This window comes from Aulonocara sp. 'chitande type north' Nkhata Bay, linkage group LG23 (genome assembly GCF_057382095.1).
Source record: "Aulonocara sp. 'chitande type north' Nkhata Bay isolate Kocher_YH1m ecotype deep benthic linkage group LG23, A_spYH_male_GT1.1, whole genome shotgun sequence".
Classification (NCBI taxonomy): Eukaryota; Metazoa; Chordata; class Actinopteri; order Cichliformes; family Cichlidae; genus Aulonocara; species Aulonocara sp. 'chitande type north' Nkhata Bay.
The window spans coordinates 21,167,449-21,195,183 of record NC_141365.1 but is presented as its reverse complement, the minus strand read 5'-3'; the positions used below and the strand labels follow the sequence as shown (position 1 = coordinate 21,195,183).

At 37.4% G+C, this 27,735-nt stretch overlaps 1 protein-coding gene across 2 annotated transcripts; it reads left to right on the top strand.

Annotated features, from left to right (window-relative positions):
• Positions 1-89: 89 nt before the first annotated feature.
• Positions 90-27,396, top strand: tbx19 (T-box transcription factor 19). 2 transcript variants are annotated; one of them, XM_086282945.1, is made up of 10 exons: positions 90-298; positions 2,154-2,247; positions 3,360-3,631; positions 13,283-13,559; positions 17,178-17,312; positions 18,151-18,212; positions 20,057-20,115; positions 20,484-20,642; positions 21,590-21,740; positions 21,819-27,396. In XM_086282945.1, exons 2-10 carry the CDS (start codon positions 2,212-2,214, stop codon positions 21,985-21,987), a joined length of 1,320 nt encoding a protein of 439 aa, XP_086139071.1. In that variant the 5' UTR covers positions 90-298; positions 2,154-2,211; the 3' UTR covers positions 21,988-27,396. The 2 variants fall into 2 exon arrangements, with proteins under 2 accessions (XP_086139071.1, XP_086139072.1); XM_086282946.1 differs by lacking the exon at positions 90-298 and having other exon boundaries at positions 1,784-2,247.
• The last annotated feature ends 339 nt before the right edge of the window (positions 27,397-27,735 follow it).

Sequence of the window (27,735 nt, the reverse complement as noted above, 5' to 3'; positions counted from 1 at the left end):
TAATTCAAAGGACAGTTAAACACTCTGTGGATTAAGTGTGAGTGGCCGAGTGAGGTAAATCGTCCGTGTGTTTGAAAGGAAAAGAGACGGAGAGCGTGTGTGAGTGTGTGACGGGGAGAGAGAGAGAGATGCAGAGCGAGGTGTAGTCAGACTGAAGCCCTCTGATTGACTGTGATGTTCAGTCAGATGCTGAGCGGCTTCACATCACAGTCAAACCTCCATCCTTTCGTCTCCCTGTTCATCGGAAACATCTCGTTAGGATAAATTCAACTGTTCGGCTCGGTGCCCGGTGTCACAGGTAAGTTTATATGCAGCTTTTTATGCACCTGTAGTTTCACCTATTATTGACCTACAGAGATGTCCATTATAGTTAAGCTCACGTAGAAATGTTGTTAGACAATTCCAAGATTTTTGTTCCAGGAATTTCAAGGAATTTCTGGATAAATTTGCAACTGATGGAATTAAAATGTATTAAACAAAAAGTAAGTTTTTACTTTTTGTGTGTTTTGCACATGGGCAGTAAACTGTGTCAGCTGTCATTCATGTGCTTTTTATTTTAGGATTTTAAATGTATTTGTCATCTGTTTTTACCCTTTTTTGTTAACAGTGTTTACTTTGAAATCACCAAGAATTAACAATTCATTATCTGAATATTACATAATGATTTACATATACATTTAATATATGAAGTAGACTGAATACTTCCTTTCAGTAATAAAAAAAATTTTTTTTAGGAGTTTTTTCATCAAATTTAAATACAGGGATGTGTGTATCATTAAAAAAGTCTGCTTTACACTGGATTATATTTTTTACTCACTGGAGATAAATAGTCTGAAGCTGTTTGAATTTTGTTTCTTGAAATTATTTTTAATATTAAAACATTCAAACCTTTAAAACATTCAAATCTTTAAATAAATCATACAAATTCTTTGACGTGATTGTGTATCACATAGAAATTTTTACCATAAGTGAAAATGTGAATGTGAAGAGATGTATATATGCTTTCTGTCAAATTCAGTAATTGCACCTATGTAAAATAATTTTCTTAAAATGTTTGGGTTGTAATTTCTATTAAACGTGCATTTAAATGAGCCAAAAAATATTAATATTATATATATATATATTTATATATTTACTAACTATTGAAGGTTCTAATCTAATAACAATAATGCATTTTTTTTAAAGAGAGCTAAAGAATAAACGGGGGATTTCATGTCTTAAAAACCTGAAATCAGACCACAGAGTGTTTGAAAAGGTCCTGGATGTTTCTTTGACCTGGTGTAAACTGACACAAATAGGAAAGTCTTTTCCCCCCCAAACATTTTCAAACAAATCTTAGGTTAATTTGGTCAATTTTCTAATTATCATTATTAACTAGAACTGGGAAATTATGACAATATTGATTTTGTTTTTCCTATTTCTGATCATGAGGCAGGTATTAAATCACCCTCAGTGGGGTTTAAAAGGTCCTGTGGTTAAAGTGGTTACTAACAACAGCAGCAGTGTTAACAGACAGAAAATAAACTAACAGAAAAATTATACTCCATTAAATGTCTGTTAACTTCTGCTTATTATCCCCACTTTTATCCTGTGTGTGTTTTCTCTGCTGGAGGGTCTGCTGTCTGAGAGGACAAAGAAAAGCTAGAAAAGGAAGCTTTTGAATAAAAAAAGAAAAGAAACCAGCTGAAATCCACAGATCTCAGAGGTGATTTTTGGTAGACTCTGCACGCTAATAATCTATATTTTAATTGTTTGCAGAGTAAATTCTTTCTGGTAGGTTTTCAAAGTTTCGTATCCAAATATCTGACATTTTCTTACAGCCAATTTTACCTTCTTATTCACAATCTTGGGTTTTGTTGTTGGTAAAATTTTGATCAAACGTCCTGTTTTTGAAACAGAGTTCATTCAAGCCATCAGCCCAAAGTGTACAGATGGCATGTTATGCACTAAATACACTGCTATGCTGTGAACTATGTAGCAATTTGAGGCAAACAAATCCATAACCCTAAAAAAGAAAACATTAGTTCAGTTTGCCCAATTTGCATGTGATAACTGTGCATAAATGGACATGACAATACAATAAATCAATCTACTGATGGTGTTTAAAGGTATGTGTTTTAAGTTTTTATCCTTTATTTTCATTCTTGTTTCAGGCATCGTTTCCTTCCAGGTCCATACTAGAAGCCAAGTAAGAGTCTCATTGAAAGACAAATGGTGTCGGGTGTGCAGATGCTTCTGACTGACAAAGTAAAAGACTTTACAATTTTGTTGACCCCTTTGTGTCACTTTCAGTCTGTGAACCCACTGTAAATTAAATGATGCAGTTAAAGAAGGTTTCTATTCAAGAGCAACTTGGAAAAATAAATAAACCTTTTATTTCATTCAGATTCATTTAAACTGAACAATCAAACATCAGATTATAGCACATTTCATTTGCTCCTTTCATATCAAACAATGTTGATTGTTTAAAAGCTTCAAAAATAAACAACAGATAAACTGCTTCCTGAAACGAGCTTATTTTTTGCGTTTCTTTGGTCCAGAAATTCCCCACCTGCATTCAGCCTATTATTTTCAAATGCAGAAATTTTCAGGAACAATATGGGTTTATCGGGTAGCTGACACCGTCCTCCAGCTAACTACAACAATGACAATAACGTCAGCTCATTTTTTATTTTTATTTTCATTCAGTTAAACTGATTATGTGGCTTAGAAAAAAACTGAAACCTGTAGCATGAATTCAAAGTGGACTGGACTGAAAATTTTGTTTTCAGTGGGATTTACTAATCACCTGTTAAATGCAGCAGTGAAGCGTAATCTGATCGTTAGAGGGCTGGTGTAATTTAAAGAGGTGTTATTAAGAAATTATATAAAACCATGGTTATATGATTTGGTCCTGATCATTTTCAATGATCAATTGTATTTAGGATGTAGTTTGAAATGTCAAAAGGTGTTTTAAAAATTGAGAAACTCATCAAGAATGTGTGAGGTCTTCAACATTCAGTGAAACCTGATCTATGATTATAGCAAATAAAACATAATTTATACCATGTTTGAGATTCAGTGCGGTCAACAAAACAGACTCTAAGAGACGATATGAAAAAATACAGCCTGTGTTTTTTTACCCATTATTTGAAGTACTGCTGTGTTCTTCAGTCTACTGAGACAAGAATCATACTTTGTGGTAAAATTTACGCTTAGTGGACTAAATTAGTAAAATAAAAATATTCAGGTGGATCAGATTGCATTGTCAAGTTTCTAAAGACTAAAAAATAATCCAAACATCTTTACTCAAGTGAAATTAATGTTATAAAAACTGTAAAACTCATCACGATTGAATCTGTCTTTGTTTGGGTTTGCAGATGAAGGTGGAGGGGTTACAGGAAGATGGAGGGTCTGGTTCAGTGTCATCTGTAGATCAGAGTGCCACTGGTGCTGGTGGGTCGATGTGCAGTCCCGGTTCGGCTGAACGCTGCATGTCGCGGCTGCTGAGCGCCGTGGAGAGCGAGCTGCAGGCCGGCCGGGAGAAGGGCGACCCAACAGAGCGGGAACTGAGGGTGACGTTAGAGGATGCCGAGCTGTGGAGGAAATTCCAGCACATCACTAACGAGATGATCGTCACCAAGAATGGACGGTAACTGCTCTCAGATTTTTGCTACAAATTAACAAACTTCCATGAACAAACTTCACTCCTTCAATGCAACTGTTAGTTATTCAGGAAGCACCTGGTAGTGGAAACAAAAGTTTATTTACAGCTTCAGAATACTTTAGAAAATTGAAAGAAAAGGTGAACAAATTACAATATAAATGAAGTTTCTTAAATAAACAAAAATATCTGGATATAAACACCTGAATTAGAGATTCTCAGGATGCATTTCAATTAGAGACTTTGCGTTAAGTAATGTTTACTTTTTTGAGTCTTACTGCTGATCAACATGTGAATCTCAAGGGCGTTTGGGTAAATGGTAAATAAATTGATTCTTCTGCAGCACCTTACAACTCTACTGCAGAGCTCAAAGTGCTTTATAGAACATCTCATTTATACTGACTAATTCATGAAAGCACATTTTCTACGATTAAGCGTTTTCTCTGTAACATTCAGACACTGATAGTTGCATCAAAGAGCAACTTGGGGTGCAGTATCTCCTCCAAGGATACTTTGGCATGTAGACTGGAGCAGGCAGGGATCAAACCACCAATCTTTCAGTTAGTAGATGACCTACATTTCCTCCTGAGCTGCAGCCACCTCACCCACTTTTCTACATTGATAGAAAAAACATGTTAACATGTTCTCTCCTAAACAAAGCCTTCATAATTAGCCAGCTGAGATACTGGGTGTCTCTTTGTTTTGGGTTTTAGAGGTGTTCACAAGAGGAGGTTTTGATAGCCATTGTTGAGATTGTAGAGGTCTCAAAGACGTTTTTGAGTTAGTTCAGGAGATTTTTTTTTAGGTCTTTAGAGGAGATTCTTTAGATTTTGGAGGTATTGAAGAGATTTCCACAAAAAAAAAAAATCAATAAGTTACTCCAAAAAGTATTCCACAAATACTTTTGGATGTTCAGAAGCCTACAAGAAGCTCTGGAGGCTATTAGGGAGACTGACATCTGATATTTGTAGTCCTTGTTGATTCTGAGGATCTCCTGGAGAAGTTATGGATGCAATTAGTAACGTTTTCTAATTGTGTTGTAAGACTTTTCGGAAGAAAATCAGAAGAGTTTGGCTCATTTAGAAGTGATAAATAGCTTTGAGAGTGTCCAGATATAATTTAGGAGTTGTGAGAAGTTTTTTCTGAAGTTATAGAGGTAATAAGGACAGTACTTATGGTCTTTAATACATTCTAGATATAGAATGTGTTAAATGTAATATCAGTAAAGTACTTTTCTGAAAGTACATTGTCAACAGCCATCAGATTGACAGCCAACAGGAAACAGATCATTATATCAGGTAACTTTTGTCTTTACAGTCAGTATTCAGTAACGAACATGTTAGAAAATCATAAAAAGGCAATTTTCAGTCTTTTCCTAAACTGACAGAATTGATTTTTCTTGTCAGGAAAGTCTGCAAATGAAAAATGTAATTTAGCAAACACAGATACAGTTCTTTGCAACTTTCAACTAGTCAGTGTGAAAATAAAAATAAAAAACTGAGTCTTTCAGATACAACCGGCCCTATAAATAGCTATGATCCATATAATGCTGCTAAGTTTACTCGGGCAGTTTTAGTTTGGCATTTCTGTCACTCCCTGTGAAGGTAACATTAGGAGGACTTTCTAGTGCTTCAACTTGTGACTTTGCAATAATAAGTTAATGACTTCATTGGCATCAGCAGTCAATGAATGATACAGTAGCATGCCAACATTTTATGTGAGAGTTAATCAACTTTTGTTCCTAGTCAGCCAGTTTAGAAACAGAAAAATCAGACATTAAAAGATCATTATGTTCAATTCAGTGGCATGAAGATACACCATATTCTTCCTGAGCATGAATATACAATTCAGGCTTTATGAGAGAAACAAGCTTGAAGAAGAAAATATTTGAAAAATTGTGTTGTTGTTTTTTCTAAATTGAGTTTTGTTGGTGGTTCTTCTGAGCAGATGTGGCAACTTGTACTTTGTTTGCCAGAGATTTGTTATTTTGTTGTGATGCTAAAAACATAATCTTACCCATTTTTCTACAAATAATGGCTCGTTTTAGAAGATACTTGATTTCTGAATATTTTTGCAAAAATGACCACAGAGATGGAGAAACATTAACACAGAGTGTCCCTGTTTTAAGCTGACTCCCGATCAGTGCTGCTGTTAACCGGGGTTATTCATTAGTCTCGATAGCAGCTGTTATCATCGCCTCTGTGTGTTTCATTTTGTGTTTTTTTTGTGCCAAGCCGAGGCGTGTTGACCAGTCGCGCCCTGCGGTGGGCAAACACTCCATTTACACCTGCAGGACGCCACTTCAACTGCTGTTACTGCTGGAGAGCCGACTGTTTGTCTGAAAGCAGCTTTAGAAGGATGGAAACTTTGGTATTTTTAACATACGGTGATAAATTTATATTCACATGCAGAGATGGTTGGTTATCATAATCTGTCATAGTTTATGCTGCCTGTAACAAATTTTAGCTCTGGTAAGGATTTTTCTAATCAGTCATCAGTTGTTATTGATGGTTATCGAAGAAATGCATTTGTTGGCTGCAGAGGTGTGGACTCGAGTCACATGACTTGGACTCGAGTCAGACTCGAGTCATTAATTTTATGACTTTAGACTTGACTTGAAAAAATGTTCTAAGACTTGTGACTTGACTTGGACTTTTACACCAATGACTTGGGACTTGAATTGGACTTGAACCGGTTTACTTGAAAAGACTTGATATTTCACCCCAAATATAAAATTTAACATGCATATTATATAGAGATTGAAAATGTGACGTCATTCACGGGTAGAACCGCAAAGGATTCTGGGAACTCGTGGCAAGCGGTACTAGCGCACGCAGGCTTTCAATTAAAATCAGTCACACAGCGATAAAAAGAAACACAAAAATGTCAAGAAGCTGTTGTATTATTAACTGCAATAGCCGGTCGCATGACAGCCACGGGAAGCCGACGGGTAAAGAGATCGGTTGTTATAGGATTACGTCGTTGAAGAGAAATTGTTCGAGCCATGTTTCCGAAGTAACAAAGACGCGACGGATGGCCTGGATTGCAGCCATTCAAAGATCAAATATAACGTCCCAGAACCCTCCAGCTCACAGGTTAGTCTGCTCCAAGCATTTACACGAAGGTCAGTGTTTTTAGTAGTTAATACGTCATTTTCATAACATAATTGGTGATATAGGTTACAACAGAGGAGGAGCCAGACATTTGAAACACCCGGGGCTTAGCCCTAAAGGGTAGTATGCATGTGGGATTTTTTTTTTTTTTTTGAGGGGGGGGGGTGTAGAAATGACTGAAAGATTAATAGGCTCTGTTTTGAGTTTTGTTCAAAAAAGAATGACTTCATATAGGGAAATATATATATCACACATGCAGGACACCTTAAACTAGTTTTTTAATTGAGCAGCAAGACAGAACGAAGTCGGGGCTGTATCAAGACACAGGGACTAAACCCCAATTCAACCAGACCCAGAACTGATCCAGAATTAAAACAGGACTACAACAGTTCAAAAGCAGGATTACTGAGGACTTAACCAAGACATAACCACAATCAGAACTAGATGATAGTAGCACTAAAAATCATCATAGACCTGCACTACACTTATTTATTTAATTCTACCAAAGTACAATATTTAGATTGAGAAAAGTTTATATAATTATTTAGCCTTGTTGTGCAAACAAGCCTGCAGAACTTAATAAATATAGAATTTGAAAAATAGCAAACCTAAAAAGAAACACTAGGTACGAGATACATGAGTACCTATGATACAGTGATACTTTTAGTAAGCAACCATTTGACTAACATGTGTGTCTCACCTGCTCTTGTTCATCTCTGTTCTGTCCTCATTCTCCATCTCAATCTCTGCTCCTCTCTCTCCCTCTTTGTGCTGACAATCATCAAATATACAGTTGAAACCAGATATTTACAAACTCTTCAGATCAAAACACAAACACTTTTTTAATTGTAACATCAAATCAGACTAAATGTTTATTTTTTTAGATTGATAAATATAAAAACATATTTGTTAACTTTAAGAGTAAAGAGAGAAACTGTCTGTGTTTTTTAATTGCAAATGGCACCAAATTGTATTCAAATTGAGCCACACTTATAGAGCTCCACGATTCTTTTCCTGGTGTTTTGGTTGACATCTCTTGATTTTCCCATGTCAAAGAAACAGGCTCTGTGTTTTGCCTTATATGCATCCACAGCTGTGCCACCAATTTACTCACATGGACTCTACTAACCTATCAGAAGCTTCTTCAGCTCAGAATGGAATCGTCTGCAGTTTTCTTATTAATTAACAATAAACTTAGTGTACATGTACTCCTAAATTTAATGAAAGTGATAAAAAATAGACAGCTCTGTCTCTCTTTATTCTGACATTTAACTAATTCAAAATATATTTCAATATTTATCTAAAACAAAAGTTTACTCTAAATTGATGTTGTACAGTAAAAATGTTTTATGTTTTCTCCCTAAAGTGTAAATATCTGGTTACAAATGTGAATATCCTGCTGTGTACTGAAACCCCTCTTGTTTTGCATAGAAATATACTGAACAACATACAAAGCATAATATATAAAATAACATTTACCTGAGTTTTTTCTTTGAAAGAAGCCTCTAATGTCCATTCTTATATTTCAGTACATAACTGAAACCGAATTAGTCGGGGAGGGTAAGAACTGAAAATATGAAATAAACACACGTAAGCTAAGACTCTCTAAAAAATAGCATTTGTTCGGCTTTTCATTTCGCCATTTGTTGATTCACTTGAAGAGCAAGTAAAATAATATTGGTCAAGTGATCAGTTTCATATCAATCTTTCGTGATGCACCGTCATATTTACATTATTTGTACGGTACGAATGATTTGCTTTGGTACCTGCTCAAACTTAAGCTCTCCTTAGTATGGCTGGCTCCGTCTCTCCAACAGCGCACTCACGGGCAGCAGCTCCCCCCGCCCCCTCGCTCAGTCGCTTAGTGCCTGAGCTTGGATCATACCAATATCAGGGGGGATTCACGCACAGTCGTAAATTCCCACAGTGTGCACTATGTGCTTCGAATATTGTGTGTACTTTTTGTTTTATACAGTTGTCAGCCAGGCATCTAACTATGAAAAAATTACACTCCAAAATACCCCGGGCTTCTGACAAAACAACCCGGGCTTAAGCCCCGTAAGCCACCCCCACGCTCCGCCCCTGGGTTACAAGCAAGTCTGGCGCTGAACAGAAATTGTGGCGCTATGCTCCTTTATTTATTGTGCATAAATAGTGAATTGTCCTGACACAATATTGCGTTTCGCTTATGTTATTATGGTACATTGACAAAAACATATACTTTTATTCACAGGATAAAACAGGTTTTTTTGTATCACTAATTGCCCAGTACGATTACAGCATACAGTATTGTTGTCACTGCTACATTTCTGTGATGAACCAGAAATTATTTCCACTACTAATTAATTACCGTTGAGCTCAAAGGTTATATTAATAAACGGTTAAGGAATGTGTATTTATGACGACGATTTGTGAGACTGGTAAACTTATGATACGTACGATGGTCTTTCGTTCTACACGGTGCATTTCAAGGTCCTGCACCCATCCGTCGGTAAACTGTACCTGGGCTTGTTGCAGTGACCGGAAGTTACTAAACTTCATGAGTGTATGCACTCACCCCAAGAACCGTATGATTATTAATATGCATATAAATAAAGAAGCTATTTTGTGCAAAGATGTCAACTGTAAGAATGCTGTGCATAAACATTTACTCTGCTCCATGTATGATGATATAGTGACTGCTCTGTATAAAAGTGGCACACTGCTTGATAAACAATATAAGCATAAGAAACCTAACATCAGACCTGGCTGGAAAGAACATGTATCCATGTACCATGATGAAGCTTGCATAGCTTATAAATGTTGGGCCATGGCTGGAAGACCTAAACAAGGCCCAGAATTTGAACAGAAAAAATGTGCGAATGCCAGATATAAGTACGCTGTTCGCTTTATAACTAAAAATGAGCAAATGCTAAGAGCAGATTCTTTGGCCAGGAAAATGCTGTGTAATAATACGGCAGATTTTTGGAAAGAGGTGAAAGCTCTTAATAACTGTAAACCATCTCTACCATCAACTGTTGAAGGTGTTTCTGGGGCAGATAACATTGCAGCATTATGGAGACAGCATTACAGTGCGTTGTTTAACTGTATAAAAAGTGAACCATATGAGGACAATCTTGACATGAGTAATGACACAATAAGTGTAAGGACACATGAAGTATATGAAGCCATTCATAGGTTGTCTGATAATAAATCCTCTGGTTTGGATCACATCACTGCAGAACATTTAAAACATGCTAGTTTAAGGCTAGCTCCTCTTTTAGCACTCTGTTTCACTGGGTTTATGATTCATGGCATATTACCAGACTCAATGCTGTGTATTTTACTGGTACCAGTTATGAAGGACAAAGCTGCAAAAGTGAGCTGCTTGGATAATTACAGGCCAATTGCACTAGCCAGTATTTTATCTAAGGTGTTAGAAAGAATCTTGTTTGACAGAGTTAGTGTGTTCATCTCTTCTCTGGATAATCAGTTTGGCTTCAAAGCACGGCACTGACATGTGCATATATGCACTCAAGGAAATAGTCAGTTTGTACAGGGCTAAAAATTCATCTGTCCTCATGTCTTTCATTGATGCCTCTAAGGCTTTTGATCGAGTGAACCACAGAAAACTTTTTGATAAAATGAAGAGATGGGGAGTTCCTCAGTACATCGTGAGGATTCTCTCTTACTGGTACGCTCATCAGAACATGAAGGTTAAATGGGGAAGCAGTATTTCTGCCCCCTTTGGTGTCAGCAATGGTGTTAGACGGGGTGGGATTTTGTCTCCAATTTTATTTAATTTGTATGTTGATGATTTGTCCATACAACTGAGAGCCTGTAACACTGGGTGTATATTAGGTAAAGCACTGATAAATCATCTTATGTATGCAGATGACCTGGTTGTTTTTAGTCCAAGCAGTGCTGGGTTACAGGATCTTCTTAATGTCTGTACTGAATATGGTGTGCAATATGACATTGAGTACAATGCTGCTAAAAGTGCTGTTTTGATATGTAGAACCAAGCAGGATAAACAGCTAAATTTCCCTTTGTTTAAACTGGCACAAAAAACTCTTGAAGTTCATAAAAAGGTGAAATACCTCGGTCACTTTATTACTGAGCAAATGAATGATGATGATGACATATACAGACAACGGTGTAAGCTCTATGTGCAGGCAAATACTATTGCACGCAAATTCAGCTTTTGTTCACTTCCAGTTAAAGTGGCTTTGTTTAAAGCGTATTGCACACCGCTATATACTGCCCCCTTGTGGTCATACTACAAACAATGTAGCATGCAGAAGCTGCATGTTGTATATTGATGCGATGAGAATCCTTTGCAGGATACCTAGAAGTGGTAGTGCCAGCCAGATGTTTGTAGCTGTGGGTGTTTGGACTTTTAAAGCACTTTTAAGGAAGCTAATGTTCAATTTTAGAGAATGACTGGATGGTTCGAGTAACAGTATAATTTTAGCACTCACAGATCCGACAGTGAGTGGTTCCCGTTACTCATCCAGTCTCAGAAAGCACTGGTTAAAGTGTTTGTGTATTTATTGATTTATTTTAAGTAATTGTGTTTTATGTATATTATGGTTTTATATTTTTACTAATGTTTTAGATACTTATTTATATACATATATATATTTAATGGTGTATACCTTGTGTTGGGGGGGGAGTGTTGTGTGTGTGTGTGTGTGTGTTTTTTTTGTTTTTGTTTTTTTTTTTTGTCTTGTTTTTATGGACATGAAGTCTGCCAATTAAGATTGAATTGAATTGAATTGAATTGAAATAAATATGCTACGATGAGATAGCTGACTTCATCTAACTAGCAAATGTTGTCCAGGCTACGTTGGTGATACAGTTTTTTTTAATGTGTATGATATTTTTGTCATGCGATTTTAAAGCTGGCCCTACAACCGCATCCAAGAATAACATGCAGCGTATCTCAGAACTGTCGGTGAAAATTATTCTTGGAGCTAGGTTTAATTGAGCTGCATTTTAAAGAGGTGCAATTTCACAATTTGTGTATATTTTCTAAGTTCACTATTTTGTCATGTGTTGAGAAAAACACAGATTTTAAAATTACATGGTCTAATATTTACATTTAGCATAACTGCAACATTATTTTTTCGTTTTTTTTTTTTAAAGACTCGAAAGGACTTGAAATTCAAAGTTTCAGACTTGTGACTTGACTCGGACTTTTACACCAGTGACTTGAGACTCGACTCTGACTTGCCTGACATTACTTGAGACTTGACTTGAGACTTGAGGATAAAGACTTGAGACTTACTTGAGACTTGCAAGACAATGACTTGGTCCCACCTCTGGTTGGCTGTACCGCTGTCAACCAGTCAGAATGAAAAATAAAGAATAAGGTATATTCAGAGAATAAAATGGGGGTGGAATCGTAGTGTCAGGAGGCTCTTTGGAGAAAAACTAGTCTGGAAATTATAGACATTTTCTCTAAAGCCCTTAAAATCTGGTATTGTTAAAATGCCTTTATACAGCCTTCAGCTGTTTGGCACAATTGTCAAAAAATTGCAGTACCAGACTTTTTTGGATTCTGTTTACTTTTAAAACTCCATCCAACAATTATTTGTGTTATATATAAATCATTATCTCTAATTTGACAGAAATTTCTGAAAATTGGCTCTTACATGTTTTCTTTGACCAACTCTCAAAGCTGAACTATTTTCCTAGAAAAGCTCAAGAAAGTCCTCACTCCTGAGAAACTACAAGGAACAACTATCTGTATATCAGTGCAGCTGAAAATTCTGTCAGTTTAAAAATTAATCTGTTAACTAAATGTGTGACTGTGATAAATTATCACAGACGTTTTATAGAACTATTCAAATTTACTGTTGGCTTCTGGAATGTTTTTAACAGATCCACAAATTCCCAGTTTGAGTTTGATCTGTATGTAGTTTAATAGTTGCAATAATTTTGTATTTGTTTGTAAATGTATTCATTATATGAAACGTTATATTGTGTATATATTTAATTTCATCTAAAGTCCAAAACATAAAGCAAAACAAAATGCTGTGGATCCTTTGGCAGCTTAAAACCTGGATATTTATCTGAGGTGCCGGTGGTGACCAAAAATGGAGCTAAAAGAGAAAAAAAGTCGGACAATCTTCAGGTTGATATAAATAACTTTATCATTATAGTTGGTTATACTTAAAAAAACTGAACCAAAGAATGAAACTGAAACTGTAAATTCAGATTTGCAATCACATAATAGCAGAACAGCTCCCACAGCTGAGCAGGTGGTGAGCAAAGTCAAAACATATCTTTATAATAAGCTGCTGACTAATTTGTTGATTAAATGTTCAGCAATGTATGTTACAGTAACTTCAGCTTCAATAAAACTTTCATAGAGATACATTCATATGTATAGGCAATGTGTGTAATCTATGTATAAACTTATAATATAATGTAAGAAAAAATGCATTAAAATTGGTATTAGCCCCATAATTCTGTTATTATTTTGGGTTCTGTGAGTGAACATAAACTTTCCCCTTTAATCAAGCTGTGTGTCTCTCTTCAGTCGCATGTTCCCAGTGCTGAAAGTGAGCGTCTCTGGCCTGGACCCCAGCTCCATGTACTCCTTCCTGCTGGACTTCGTCCCGGCTGACAGCTGCCGCTGGAAGTTTGTAAACGGGGAGTGGGTGGCGGCCGGCCGGGCGGAAAGCCGCAGCGAAGGCCGGGGCCACGGTGGCATCTACATCCACCCTGACTCGCCAAACTTCGGCGCTCACTGGATGAAAGCGGCCGTGTCCTTCAACAAGGTCAAACTCACCAACAAGGTGAACGGAGGAGGACAGGTGGGTGGAACAGAGCCTGAAAATCTGCATGTCTTCATTCATTGATTTCTTTGTGTGTTTACTTGTTCTTTCTGCAGTCATTCATACTTTGATTTTTATCCAGTCTGTTCATATATTTTTGAGATTTTCAGTTTTTATTTAATTGTTGTTTTTTTTCTTTCCTGTGATTTCTTATTCGTTTTCTTTCTCTCCTTTGTTCTCTTTTTTGTTTCTGTTCTGCTGATTTTTGCTTTCTTTGTTTTGTTTGTAGTTCCTTTTTTCTTCAGTACTTTATTCCTCTCTTTAATCTAGTGTTTTCTTTTTTCAATCTTTCTTTTTTGTTCTCGTAATTTTCTACTATTCATTCTTGTCTTTCTTCTCCCTTTCCCTCTTTCACTTTTACCACACTTTTTCCTGTATTTCTTCTGCATCTCCGTCTTCTTCTTCTTCTTGAGTCCATTATCCTGCTGTTCATGTCAAGAGTCTCCGTCTCTTTCCCTCTCTCTCTCTCCTTCCCTCTGTATTGTATTGAAGTGGGCGAGAGACTACCACCTCTAATTAGCCACTTCAGTCCCTCTCTCCGCTCACTTCACCTGCTCGCCCCCTCGTAACCACGGGAACGGGATAAACAGCTCTTAATTGGCCAGCAGCAGTTTAATGCACTTCCTGTCGAGAGCTGTTCAGCACTCTTAGAGGCCTCCATGCGCACACACGCACACACAAACACAAACACACGTGCACAGCACTACAAAATTGGCAATAATGTTGTCTATATTTACCCCATTATCCCTGTCCAAACATGACACGCACACACCGGGCAGTAATGCAGAGTTGGAACAGAGAGCTCGGCCATAATGAAATAATTGCTCAGCTTATTTGTACATTATGGTAATTATGTTTTTTACTGGGAAATCAATTTACCCATCATGCTTCAGATGGACGAGGGAGAGAGAGGTAAACTATATTCAAAAAGAGCCCACACACACTCCAGCTAATGTGGGCACTGCCAGCACACACACAGCGCCGGGGTCAGATCTGAAGCCAGCCTCTCAATCTCTGAATAGAAAACAGTTTGTTTTTGTGTGTCCGCCCGGAGAACTCGGATTGGTTAATTGGGCCTCATTAGCGAGGGGGGGGGGGGGGGGGTTGATGGGGAGATGGACGAGATAGAAAAGACAGATGGATAAAAGAGTGTTTTGGCCAAAAGACAAAGATGGCTCCACTCCATAAACTCTCCTGCAGTCAGACAAACTGACAAACTGACTGACTGACAAAACTACACTTACCTTTGTTTTCTGTTAATTGATTCAAAAGTACAGAGCTGTTTGGACTTTTTCAAACTTTTAGAGCCGAGTTTTTACCGTGAGGCTTGTGATCTCTTCAGAGAGGATGGACTTCAGTAAAAAAGTACTGAAATGAACTAAACAGGTCAGATAGGAAATGTTGAAGTATGGATAGAATGAGGTAGGCAGTTACAACCAGATATAGATGGTTACATTTATGAATGGGCAATAATATACATGGACACAAGCAGGTATCGGAGGAATGGAAACATTATAGATGACGGGGGATCTATTATTGTACGATCATCTATTATTGTACGATCTACTGTACAATATAAAGCGCCTTGAGGCGACTGCTGTTGTGATTTGGCGCTATATAAATAGAATTGAATTGAATTGAATTGAATTGAAATGGAAACATTATAGATGAGTACAAACTGGTGTTAATGAATATAGATAATTGGGCGAAAGCATATAAAAATATTATAGATGACTGAAAACCTCTAAAAAGGTGGATAGATAGTAGCAGATAGAGGTAGCTTCAGACAATTACAACTGGATATAGAGAGATACGAACAGGTACAAATTGAGAAAGACATATAAAAATGTTTAGATGTGTGTAAATGGGTAAAGATGGAAAAATGAATATACAGCTTAAAAGAATTAAAGGGACACTTGAAATTCCAGTACCAGTATGTATATATATACAGTGGTTTGCAAAAGTATTCGGCCCCCTTGAACTTTCCCACATTTTGTCACATTACAGCCACAAACATGAATCAATTTTATTGGAATTCCACATGAAAGACCAACACAAAGTGGTTGGTACACGTGAGAAGTGGAACGGAAATCAATACAATAAATAACTGCAAAGTGGGGTGTGCGTAATTATTCAGCCCCCTGAGTCACTACTTTGTAGAACCACCTTTTGCTGCAATTACAGCTGCCAGTCTTTTAGGGTCTGTCTCTACCAGCTTTGCACATCTACAGACTGAAATCTTTGCCCATTCTTCTTTGCAAAACAGCTCCAGCTCAGTCAGATTAGATGGACAGCGTTTGTGAACAGCAGTTTTCAGATCTTGCCACAGATTCTCGATTGGATTTAGATCTGGACTTTGACTGGGCCATTCTAACACATGGATGTGTTTTGTTTTAAACCTTTCCATTGTTGCCCTGGCTTTATGTTTAGGGTCGTTGTCCTGCTGGAAGGTGAACCTCCGCCCCAGTCTCAAGTCTTCTGCAGACTCCAAGAGGTTTCCTTCCAAGATTGCCCTGTATTTGGCTCCATCCATCTTCCCATCAACTCTGACCAGCTTCCCTGTCCCTGCTGAAGAAGCACCCCCAGAGCATGATGCTGCCACCACCATATTTGACAGTGGGGATGGTGTGTTCAGAGTGATGTGCAGTGTTAGTTTTCCGCCACACATAGCGTTTTGCATTTTAGCCAAAAAGTTCCATTTTGGTCTCATCTGACCAGAGCACCTTCTTCCACATGTTTGCTGTGTCCCCCCCACATGGCTTGTGGCAAACTACAAACGGGACTTCTTATGGTTTTCTGTTGACAATGACTTTCTTCTTGCCACTCTTCCATAAAGGCCAACTTTGTGCAGTGCACGACTAATCGTTGTCCTATGGACAGATTCCCCCACCTGAGCTGTAGATCTCTGCAGCTCGTCCAGAGTCACCATGGGCCTCTTGGCTGCATTTCTGATCAGCGCTCTCCTTGTTCGGCCTGTGAGTTTAGGGTGACGGCCTTGTCGTGGTAGGTTTACAGTTGTGCCATACTCCTTCCATTTCTGAATGATCGCTTGAACAGTGCTCCTTGGGATGTTCAAGGATTGGGAAATATTTTTGTACCCTCAGCCTGCTTTAAATTTCTCAATAACTTTATCCCTGACCTGTCTGGTGTCTAAATCCAATCAAGAATCTGTGGCAAGATCTGAAAACTGCTGTTCACAAACGCTGTCCATCTAATCTGACTGAGCTGGAGCTGTTTTGCAAAGAAGAATGGGCAAGGATTTCAGTCTCTAGATGTGCAACGCTGGTAGAGACATAGCCTAAAAGACTGGCAACTGTAACTGCAGCAAAAGGTGGTTCTACAAAGTATTGACTCAGGGGGCTGAATAATTACACACACCCCACTTTTCAGTAATTGTATTGTGTTGGTCTTTCACAGGGAATTCCAATAAAATTGATTCATGTTTGTGGCTGTAATGTGACAAAATGTGGAAAAGTTCAAGGGGGCCGAATACTTTTAGATAAAAGCATTTAGGTGCAGAAAAAATGTACAATAATCTTGGTCTAAATAATTATAAATGATGGGAAAATGTAGAAATAATTGTCTTCATTTTCCCAGATTATGTTGAATTCTCTCCATAAGTATGAACCTCAGCTCCACATCGTGTGTGTTGGCTCTCGCCATCGACTGGTTTCTAACGTTTCCTTCAAAGAAACGCAGTTCATCGCCGTCACTGCCTACCAGAATGAAGAGGTACAAAAGATGTTCTATTTTCAATATCATTTGGTGTTTGGGTGTGAACTAGAACTAGTTTCACAGCTATACTTGTTCTAATTCTTGAAAAATTGAAGCTGATTTTGATATATCAAAGTTAAAGCTAACACCAGCAAGCTAAAATTGCTCAAATATTCCAATTAACCAGATTTAATGCTGGTTAAGTGTCATGAAATATTGGACAGTGTTTCTTTTTTCAATTACCTTTTTAATAAATATGGATTTGTGGGACACAGACTCGGAATTAGAAACACAACACAACATCTTTTAATCGGAAAAAAACATTTGAATACAAATGTATGAAATTTTTTATAAAGGTAAAGCTCAGACGTCTGATTTAGTTTAAAAAAAAGGTAAAGCTCAGAGTTTTTTTTACCAGCTGAATCTGTTTAATTTAATGAGATGAATCAGTTTTTAAGGGTATAATATATTCCATTTTTAATGTTACAACAGCAAACCCTTACTTAGTTGGTCACGTTCAGGTTATTAATAATCTATTCTCTCATTTTATTGAGATCACAGTTAATAAAAACAGATTGGGAACACACACTAATTATTCAAATCAAAACAGAGGAAGAATTTATTAAACAGAACTGTGAAATAATACAATAAGTGGACATGAAAATGGATATTCATCTAGAAGCCTGATTGAGAAATTACTTGCAAATGAACAGATCAATGAAAGATGAAGCCTCTGTCCAATAAATGGACTGTTATGCATAAAAGTCATTTAACATTTCACAGCTGAGGTGCTCTGTTCTTCTCGAGTGTAAAATAACGTAACAGGATGTGGATGTTTCTGTGTTTTTCTGTGCAGATCACAGCCCTAAAGATCAAATACAACCCGTTCGCTAAAGCCTTTCTGGATGCCAAAGAGAGGTAACACTGCACAGCAACACAACAACAGCATCCAAACACTTTAATCTGACTTTTAAACTGGATATACCCTTTAAGAGACCCAGTAGCCATATAGTGTATTTCTATGTTCTTTTGTGATACTTTAAATTATAAAAACATAAATCTAGCCTCCAAAACTTTTCATAGATTTTTACAGGATTTTCCACATTAATGTGCCACGGAGAATGGAAAGCTGTGAAATATGAACATTTTTAACACAATGGGCTTTGATTTATTAGCCCTTTTTCTGGTATATATTCAATAATTAGGTATCTCATTATGACAGTGTTTAGATATTTCAGTAATCTAAATGTTTTGTGCATTTCTACACAAAATCTTTGAAATATTACGCTTCTGCCAACCAGATTTTTTTTTTCAGATTGAGTTAGAAACAACGGATGACTATGATGACTTCACTGTAATTTTGCTTTTTAGTTGCAAAGATAGCTGGATTGCACAAGGGTTAAAAATGTCCTGTTTCTCATATTAGGTTTTCAGAGCATTTAAAGTAATTATCATGAAGAAAGCAAGAGTTATTTGTACGGCAATTTTCACATTAAAAGCACCAGATAACTTCTACAGAAGTAGAACAGCTCTGTTTGATCAAAGTTCCTGCATGCTGGTAACACACGGCAGAAGACTTTCACTGCACTACAGATAACATTAAAAATAGATCCAACTATAGCTCATCCATCATGGTCGGGTTTTGTCTTCACTAGCAGGGAGTTAAAACTGGATTGGACCAGCAGGGCACCTGTTTATTTGGTTGGTGGTGCAGGGTGGTCTTTAAAAGAGAACAAAAATGTGCTCTCACCTCTGCAAAGTCAACTAGCTTTCAGCATAGCTCTGAGACATATGTAAAGTATATGGTCATTCAGAGTAAGTTTCTGGTTAGACTCCATAACGTTTTTAGGCCCAGGTGCATCAACCTCAGTTTGGGGTGCATTTAAAGGTTATCCAGGCCTTTATATCCTTAAGTCGTGGCTCTAGTTTAACTAATAATTTCGGCACCATAGATAAATAAAGTTGGATATCATCTGCATAGAAAATAAAATGTAGGTATTATTTATGACAAGAGAGGTAATGCACCATCTCAAATGTTCTGTGCCTTTTAGTTTTCAGTACCAAGAAAAGGTTGCGGGAGAACTGATGGAAGGATTGTTAGCAAGACTAAAAGGGCATTTGACTACCGAAGAGCTTCAGGGTGGTTCAGCTGACTTTGGAGTGGTGATAAACACACCTCAGTATCCAAAGTGGTTGACTTCAAGAGGTCAGGCTCTCAGCTCCCAAACTAAACATCATGATAAATCTTTAGACAGTTCTTTTTATTTTTTGTTATTTTGAATAAGTAAAAGGTGGAGATAAAGACATACTTCACTTTAAGCTTATATTTTACTCACTGAGATAGAAAACTGTGATCAGGGGACCCAAACATCACTGCAAAATCTCCACATAAACAAATGATGTTGTAAAATCAACTTGTGATTAAATGCAATAGCTGTGAGATCTAGTATGTCATATATAATGAGTGTGCAGTTGTGGATGAGTCAGATTTCTGTCCCATCCAGAGATATTTTACACCACAGCCATGTGCCTGCAATGACTGCTGACACTTTACACTTAACGCTTAGCATTTCTCACCAGGATAACAGAGGAAGTTAGCGTTAGCAGGCGATTAGAGAGTCATTATGAACTCCACCGTCTCACTCATTTGGAGAGAGGGTGTCAAGTGAGAGACTCTATACAATATAAACCACACACACATCTGAACACAGACACACAAACTCACATTGTCTTGATGGCTGTGTTTGATTTATCCTCCTCAGGATCCCAGGTGGGCGGAGTTTGCCTGAGCCATCAGAGGGCCGTGTTGGGATTCAGTCCTGTGAGTTCACAGCTTTATATAGCCTCATGAAAGAGACAATTACATTTTTTCGTAGTTTATATCGAAATAAAAACATTGGACTTTTATGCTTTTTGAAATTTAATTTGAAGATTAAAATAAAAATCAGATTTTGTGGGAAAAATTTAAAATCTTATTTCCATGGTATGAAATTTATGAATCTATGAAAGTGTTTGATTTTAACAGCATATTTTATTCCTTTTTTATAAACAGTTTTTCTGAGCATTTACTTTTCTTGTGCTTTTATTTTTTGTGTAAGTATATATTTCTTGCTATTCTTGACACAAAAAAACAAACTATCGATACATTTTAGGTAAACAGATATTTGCGTGTGTGCTTTGGTGTGTAAGGTTGGTCGCTGTGCTCAGCTGGAGGAGGAGGTGCTTTTCCTTATGGCAGCAGCCTCCCGCTGACATCACATCATCACCATGGTTATAAACACCATGGATACCCTGGGAGACACACGCCTTACCCCACTGCCTACCTGCCCCACCGCCCGCACTCCTCAGGTAACAGTGTTTTTGTGAATGTTTGTAGAAAGTCCAAAAATAAAGTTTTGTACTTCTTATCATGTTCAACATTACAGAGGGATTTCATATTTGCTACAATTATCACAGATATTTGTTTTTACTTTTTTCAATTTTAATGTAAAACTGTGCAGCAGAACATTTTCACTATATTGAAATAATCATGACATTTTACACTGGCATTATACTACATTATACATTATACTATATGTATAAACATGTGCTGTATAAACATGTAGTTTCATGTTCATTTATAACTATATAAAAAATCACGATTTATTTATTTACTAAATGTTTACAATATAAAGCATTTACAATTTTTATATACATACATTTGCATGCAGACATCTCTTTTTGTCATTAATATACAAATTTTCTTCATGTCTATTATGATTTAAAAACAAAATTCTTATATATGTGACATAAAAACAATGATTAATGAACTGTATATTAAACAGATAAACAAATAAGCATTTACGTAAATATTTTATATGGGTTTTTTTCTGAATATTCAGTGAACATTTACTTTCTATAACTACTTATATACATATATACCTTTATATACACTAGTACACAATGTAAATTATGTTGATTTACTTATATGCTAATTTTAAATATTTATATACAAACTTTTGCCTGCAGACATCTACATGAATATAGAAATATGCACACACACACACACACACACACACACACACACGTGTGTGTGTATATATAAATATATAAATATAAATATATATTATATATATATATATATATACATACATATATATTTACTCTTATTTAGCAAAAAAGTACATTTTACAGATTTTTGTTTTGTGTTCAAAATCCTATCTTTTGTTTAAGTCTTTTGGTTTTTATTCAATATTTTACTCAATATTGAATGAACACAGCAGTTTCTAAATTCTGGATTCTTTGTGTGCTCTCAGTGTGTCTCTCTGAAGGTGTTCAGGTGATATCTGATGGCTGGAGCACCTCCTCCCCTCGTCCCACCTCATCTTCTTCCTCACCCTCCTCTGCCTCCATTCCCTTGAGTAGCAGCGCCCCTTCATCACAGCCTCCTCCTCCTCACAGCTCCAGGTGAAACCCATCCCACAGCTTTAAATGGTAAATGTACTGGTTTTTCAGATTAAATTAACTATCTGTGTGTGTTTTCAGTCAGTACCCTTGTCTGTGGACAGTTGGATGCAGCGAGCTGAGCCCCTCCCACTCACCCTGCGCTGGGCTCCACCATGGACCAATCAGCAGCGAGGGACTCATGCAGCCTCCTGGTCACACTCGGATGGGCGGGGCTGGATGGCCGCCTGGTCCCACACACTCTTTCTGAAATGTGATGTGATTGGCCAAATTAATCAGTGATAACCCACTACACACTAGTAACCTGGTGGTAACCGTTCAGTGAGATTATTTGATAGTAACCAGCTGCTGGTTATTTGTACATAGAGTACTGTAAGCTTTCATGGCTACTCATATCATGCAGTTGATAAAAAATATATATATTTTAAACACTATTTGTAACTATTTATGACTATTTGTATAGATATCATTTCAAAAGGAATGGTTACTTGTATCTGCTTGTGGCTACAATCACATAGGGACAGAGATCCCCAACCCCAACCCCAAAAATATGTAGTCTTCAACCAGTTGGCGAGCAGTTTCTGGCAGTTGCTTTGTGAAATTAATCACAAAGAGGGTGCTGCACAAAACACCTCCTAAAAGTTGCTTTGGTGGGTACCAGATTACCGCAGTGACTCACAGTTTTCAGGTAATAAGCCAACTTATCTGCAAATACTCATCAAGAGTTCATAACCCACTAGTGAAATTGGAAACAGAGACCGGTCACCTACTAGTAAAAGTTGGAGCCTCTTATCAGAGGTGGGACCAAGTCATTGTTTTGCAAGTCTCAAGTAAGTCTCAAGTCTTTATCCTCAAGTCTCAAGTCAAGTCTCAAGTAATGTCAGGCAAGTCAGAGTCGAGTCTCAAGTCACTGGTGTAAAAGTCCGAGTCAAGTCACAAGTCTGAAACTTTGAATTTCAAGGCCTTTCGAGTCATTCAAAAAAACGAAAAAAAGCATGTTGCAGTTATATGCTAAATGTAAATATTAGACCATGTAATTTTTAAATCTGTGTTTTTCTCAACACATGACAAAATAGTGAACTTAGAAAATATACACAAATTGTGAAATTGCACCTCTTTAAAATGCAGCTCAATTAAACCTAGCTCCAAGAATAATTTTCACCGACAGTTCTGAGATAAGCTGCATGTTATTCTTGGATGCGGTTGTAGGACTGGCTTTAAAATCGCATGACAAAAATATCATACACATTAAAAAAAAACTGCATCACCAACGTAGCCTGGAAAACATTTGCTAGTTAGATGAAGTCAGCTATCTCATCTTAGCATATTTATATGCATATTTATAATCATACGGTTCTTGGAGTGAGTGCATACACTCATGAAGTTTAGTAACTTCAGGTCACTGCAACAAGTCCAGGTACAGTTTACCGACGGATGGGTGCAGGACCTTGAAATGCACCGTGTAGAAAGTAAAGACCATCGTACGTATCATAAGTTTACCAGTCTCACAAATCGTCGTCATAAATACACATTCGTTAACCGTTTATTAATAGGACCTTTGAGCTCAACGGTAATTAATTAGTAGTGGAAATAATTTCTGGTACCCATCACAGAAATGTAGCAGTGACAATAATACTGTATGCTGTAATCGCACTGGGCAATTAGTGATACAAAAAACCTGTTTTATCCTGTGAATAAAAGTATATGTTTTTGTCAATGTACCATAATAACAGAAGCGAAACGCAATATTGTGTCAGGACAATTCACTATTTATGCACAATAAATAAAGGAGCATAGCGCGACAATTTCTGTTCAGCGCCAGACTTGCTTGTAACCTATATCACCAATTATTTTATGAAAAATGACGTATTAACTACTAAAAAACACTGACCTTCGTGTAAATGCTTGGAGCAGACTAACCTGTGAGCTGGAGTGTTCTGGGACGTTATATTTGGTCTTTGAATGGCTGCAATCCAGGCCATCCGTCGCGTCTTTGTTACTTCGGAAACATGGCTCGAACAATTTCTCTTCAACGACGTAATCCGATAACAACCGATCTCTTTACCCGTCGGCTTCCCGTGGCTGTCATGCGACCGGCTATTGCAGTTAATAATACAACAGCTTCTTGACATTTTTGTGTTTCTTTTTATCGCTGTATAACTGATTTCAATTGAAAGTCTGTGTGCGCTAGTACCGCTTGCCACGAGTTCCCAGAATCCTTTGCGGTTCTACCCGTGAATGACGTCACATTTTCAATCTCTATATAATATGCATGTTAAATTTTATATTTGGGGTAAAATATCAAGTCTTTTCAAGTAAACCGGTTCAAGTCCAATTCAAGTCCCAAGTCATTGGTGTAAAAGTCCAAGTCAAGTCACAAGTCTTAGAACATTTTTTCAAGTCAAGTCTAAAGTCATAAAATTAATGACTCGAGTCTGACTCGAGTCCAAGTCATGTGACTCGAGTCCACACCTCTGCCTCTTATACACGTTGGGTCCAGCAGTAAGACAAAGCATTTATCTGATGGTAAACTGTGAACTATGTATGCAAACTCTTGGCTAACATAGAAGTCTGTTAGTGACCAAAAGAGTCTTATGGAGGTTTTCTGGTGCAGCACCTCCTTTATGACAGACTTTGTGACCTAACAGCCAACAAGCACTCACCAACCATTCAGGAAATACACACTTTTTTTTCCCTAGCGACCATAGGTTGACTGGGGTTGATGGACTAGTTTCTATGACTTTTAGACCGAGGCCACAGGAAGTGGCCAGTTGGCTGCTTGTACCACAGCTATTGGTGGCTAGTATTTCATTTAGCAGCTGTGACTACTTATAGATAACAGTGACAACTCCTACATGGGAACTTCTAGTGGCTGTTAACGTCTGCTAGTGGCTGCTATTAGTAGATAAAGGTAATCACTGCTGGCCTTTGTTGCATGTAAGTAGCAGATACCAGAGGTGGGACCAAGTCATTGTTTTGCAAGTCTCAAGTAAGTCTCAAGTCTTTATCCTCAAGTCTCAAGTCAAGTCTCAAGTAATGTCAGGCAAGTCAGAGTCGAGTCTCAAGTCACTGGTGTAAAAGTCCGAGTCAAGTCACAAGTCTGAAACTTTGAATTTCAAGGCCTTTCGAGTCATTCAAAAAAACGAAAAAAAGCATGTTGCAGTTATATGCTAAATGTAAATATTAGACCATGTAATTTTTAAATCTGTGTTTTTCTCAACACATGACAAAATAGTGAACTTAGAAAATATACACAAATTGTGAAATTGCACCTCTTTAAAATGCAGCTCAATTAAACCTAGCTCCAAGAATAATTTTCACCGACAGTTCTGAGATAAGCTGCATGTTATTCTTGGATGCGGTTGTAGGACTGGCTTTAAAATCGCATGACAAAAATATCATACACATTAAAAAAAAACTGCATCACCAACGTAGCCTGGAAAACATTTGCTAGTTAGATGAAGTCAGCTATCTCATCTTAGCATATTTATATGCATATTTATAATCATACGGTTCTTGGAGTGAGTGCATACACTCATGAAGTTTAGTAACTTCAGGTCACTGCAACAAGTCCAGGTACAGTTTACCGACGGATGGGTGCAGGACCTTGAAATGCACCGTGTAGAAAGTAAAGACCATCGTACGTATCATAAGTTTACCAGTCTCACAAATCGTCGTCATAAATACACATTCGTTAACCGTTTATTAATAGGACCTTTGAGCTCAACGGTAATTAATTAGTAGTGGAAATAATTTCTGGTACCCATCACAGAAATGTAGCAGTGACAATAATACTGTATGCTGTAATCGCACTGGGCAATTAGTGATACAAAAAACCTGTTTTATCCTGTGAATAAAAGTATATGTTTTTGTCAATGTACCATAATAACAGAAGCGAAACGCAATATTGTGTCAGGACAATTCACTATTTATGCACAATAAATAAAGGAGCATAGCGCGACAATTTCTGTTCAGCGCCAGACTTGCTTGTAACCTATATCACCAATTATTTTATGAAAAATGACGTATTAACTACTAAAAAACACTGACCTTCGTGTAAATGCTTGGAGCAGACTAACCTGTGAGCTGGAGTGTTCTGGGACGTTATATTTGGTCTTTGAATGGCTGCAATCCAGGCCATCCGTCGCGTCTTTGTTACTTCGGAAACATGGCTCGAACAATTTCTCTTCAACGACGTAATCCGATAACAACCGATCTCTTTACCCGTCGGCTTCCCGTGGCTGTCATGCGACCGGCTATTGCAGTTAATAATACAACAGCTTCTTGACATTTTTGTGTTTCTTTTTATCGCTGTATAACTGATTTCAATTGAAAGTCTGTGTGCGCTAGTACCGCTTGCCACGAGTTCCCAGAATCCTTTGCGGTTCTACCCGTGAATGACGTCACATTTTCAATCTCTATATAATATGCATGTTAAATTTTATATTTGGGGTAAAATATCAAGTCTTTTCAAGTAAACCGGTTCAAGTCCAATTCAAGTCCCAAGTCATTGGTGTAAAAGTCCAAGTCAAGTCACAAGTCTTAGAACATTTTTTCAAGTCAAGTCTAAAGTCATAAAATTAATGACTCGAGTCTGACTCGAGTCCAAGTCATGTGACTCGAGTCCACACCTCTGCCTCTTATACACGTTGGGTCCAGCAGTAAGACAAAGCATTTATCTGATGGTAAACTGTGAACTATGTATGCAAACTCTTGGCTAACATAGAAGTCTGTTAGTGACCAAAAGAGTCTTATGGAGGTTTTCTGGTGCAGCACCTCCTTTATGACAGACTTTGTGACCTAACAGCCAACAAGCACTCACCAACCATTCAGGAAATACACACTTTTTTTTCCCTAGCGACCATAGGTTGACTGGGGTTGATGGACTAGTTTCTATGACTTTTAGACCGAGGCCACAGGAAGTGGCCAGTTGGCTGCTTGTACCACAGCTATTGGTGGCTAGTATTTCATTTAGCAGCTGTGACTACTTATAGATAACAGTGACAACTCCTACATGGGAACTTCTAGTGGCTGTTAACGTCTGCTAGTGGCTGCTATTAGTAGATAAAGGTAATCACTGCTGGCCTTTGTTGCATGTAAGTAGCAGATACCAGAGGTGGGACCAAGTCATTGTTTTGCAAGTCTCAAGTAAGTCTCAAGTCTTTATCCTCAAGTCTCAAGTCAAGTCTCAAGTAATGTCAGGCAAGTCAGAGTCGAGTCTCAAGTCACTGGTGTAAAAGTCCGAGTCAAGTCACAAGTCTGAAACTTTGAATTTCAAGGCCTTTCGAGTCATTCAAAAAAACGAAAAAATAATGTTGCAGTTATGCTAAATGTAAATATTAGACCATGTAATTTTTAAATCTGTGTTTTTCTCAACACATGACAAAATAGTGAACTTAGAAAATATACACAAATTGTGAAATTGCACCTCTTTAAAATGCAGCTCAATTAAACCTAGCTCCAAGAATAATTTTCACCGACAGTTCTGAGATAAGCTGCATGTTATTCTTGGATGCGGTTGTAGGACTGGCTTTAAAATCGCATGACAAAAATATCATACACATTAAAAAAAAACTGCATCACCAACGTAGCCTGGAAAACATTTGCTAGTTAGATGAAGTCAGCTATCTCATCTTAGCATATTTATATGCATATTTATAATCATACGGTTCTTGGAGTGAGTGCACACACTCATGAAGTTTAGTAACTTCAGGTCACTGCAACAAGTCCAGGTACAGTTTACCGACGGATGGGTGCAGGACCTTGAAATGCACCGTGTAGAAAGTAAAGACCATCGTACGTATCATAAGTTTACCAGTCTCACAAATCGTCGTCATAAATACACATTCGTTAACCGTTTATTAATAGGACCTTTGAGCTCAACGGTAATTAATTAGTAGTGGAAATAATTTCTGGTACCCATCACAGAAATGTAGCAGTGACAATAATACTGTATGCTGTAATCGCACTGGGCAATTAGTGATACAAAAAACCTGTT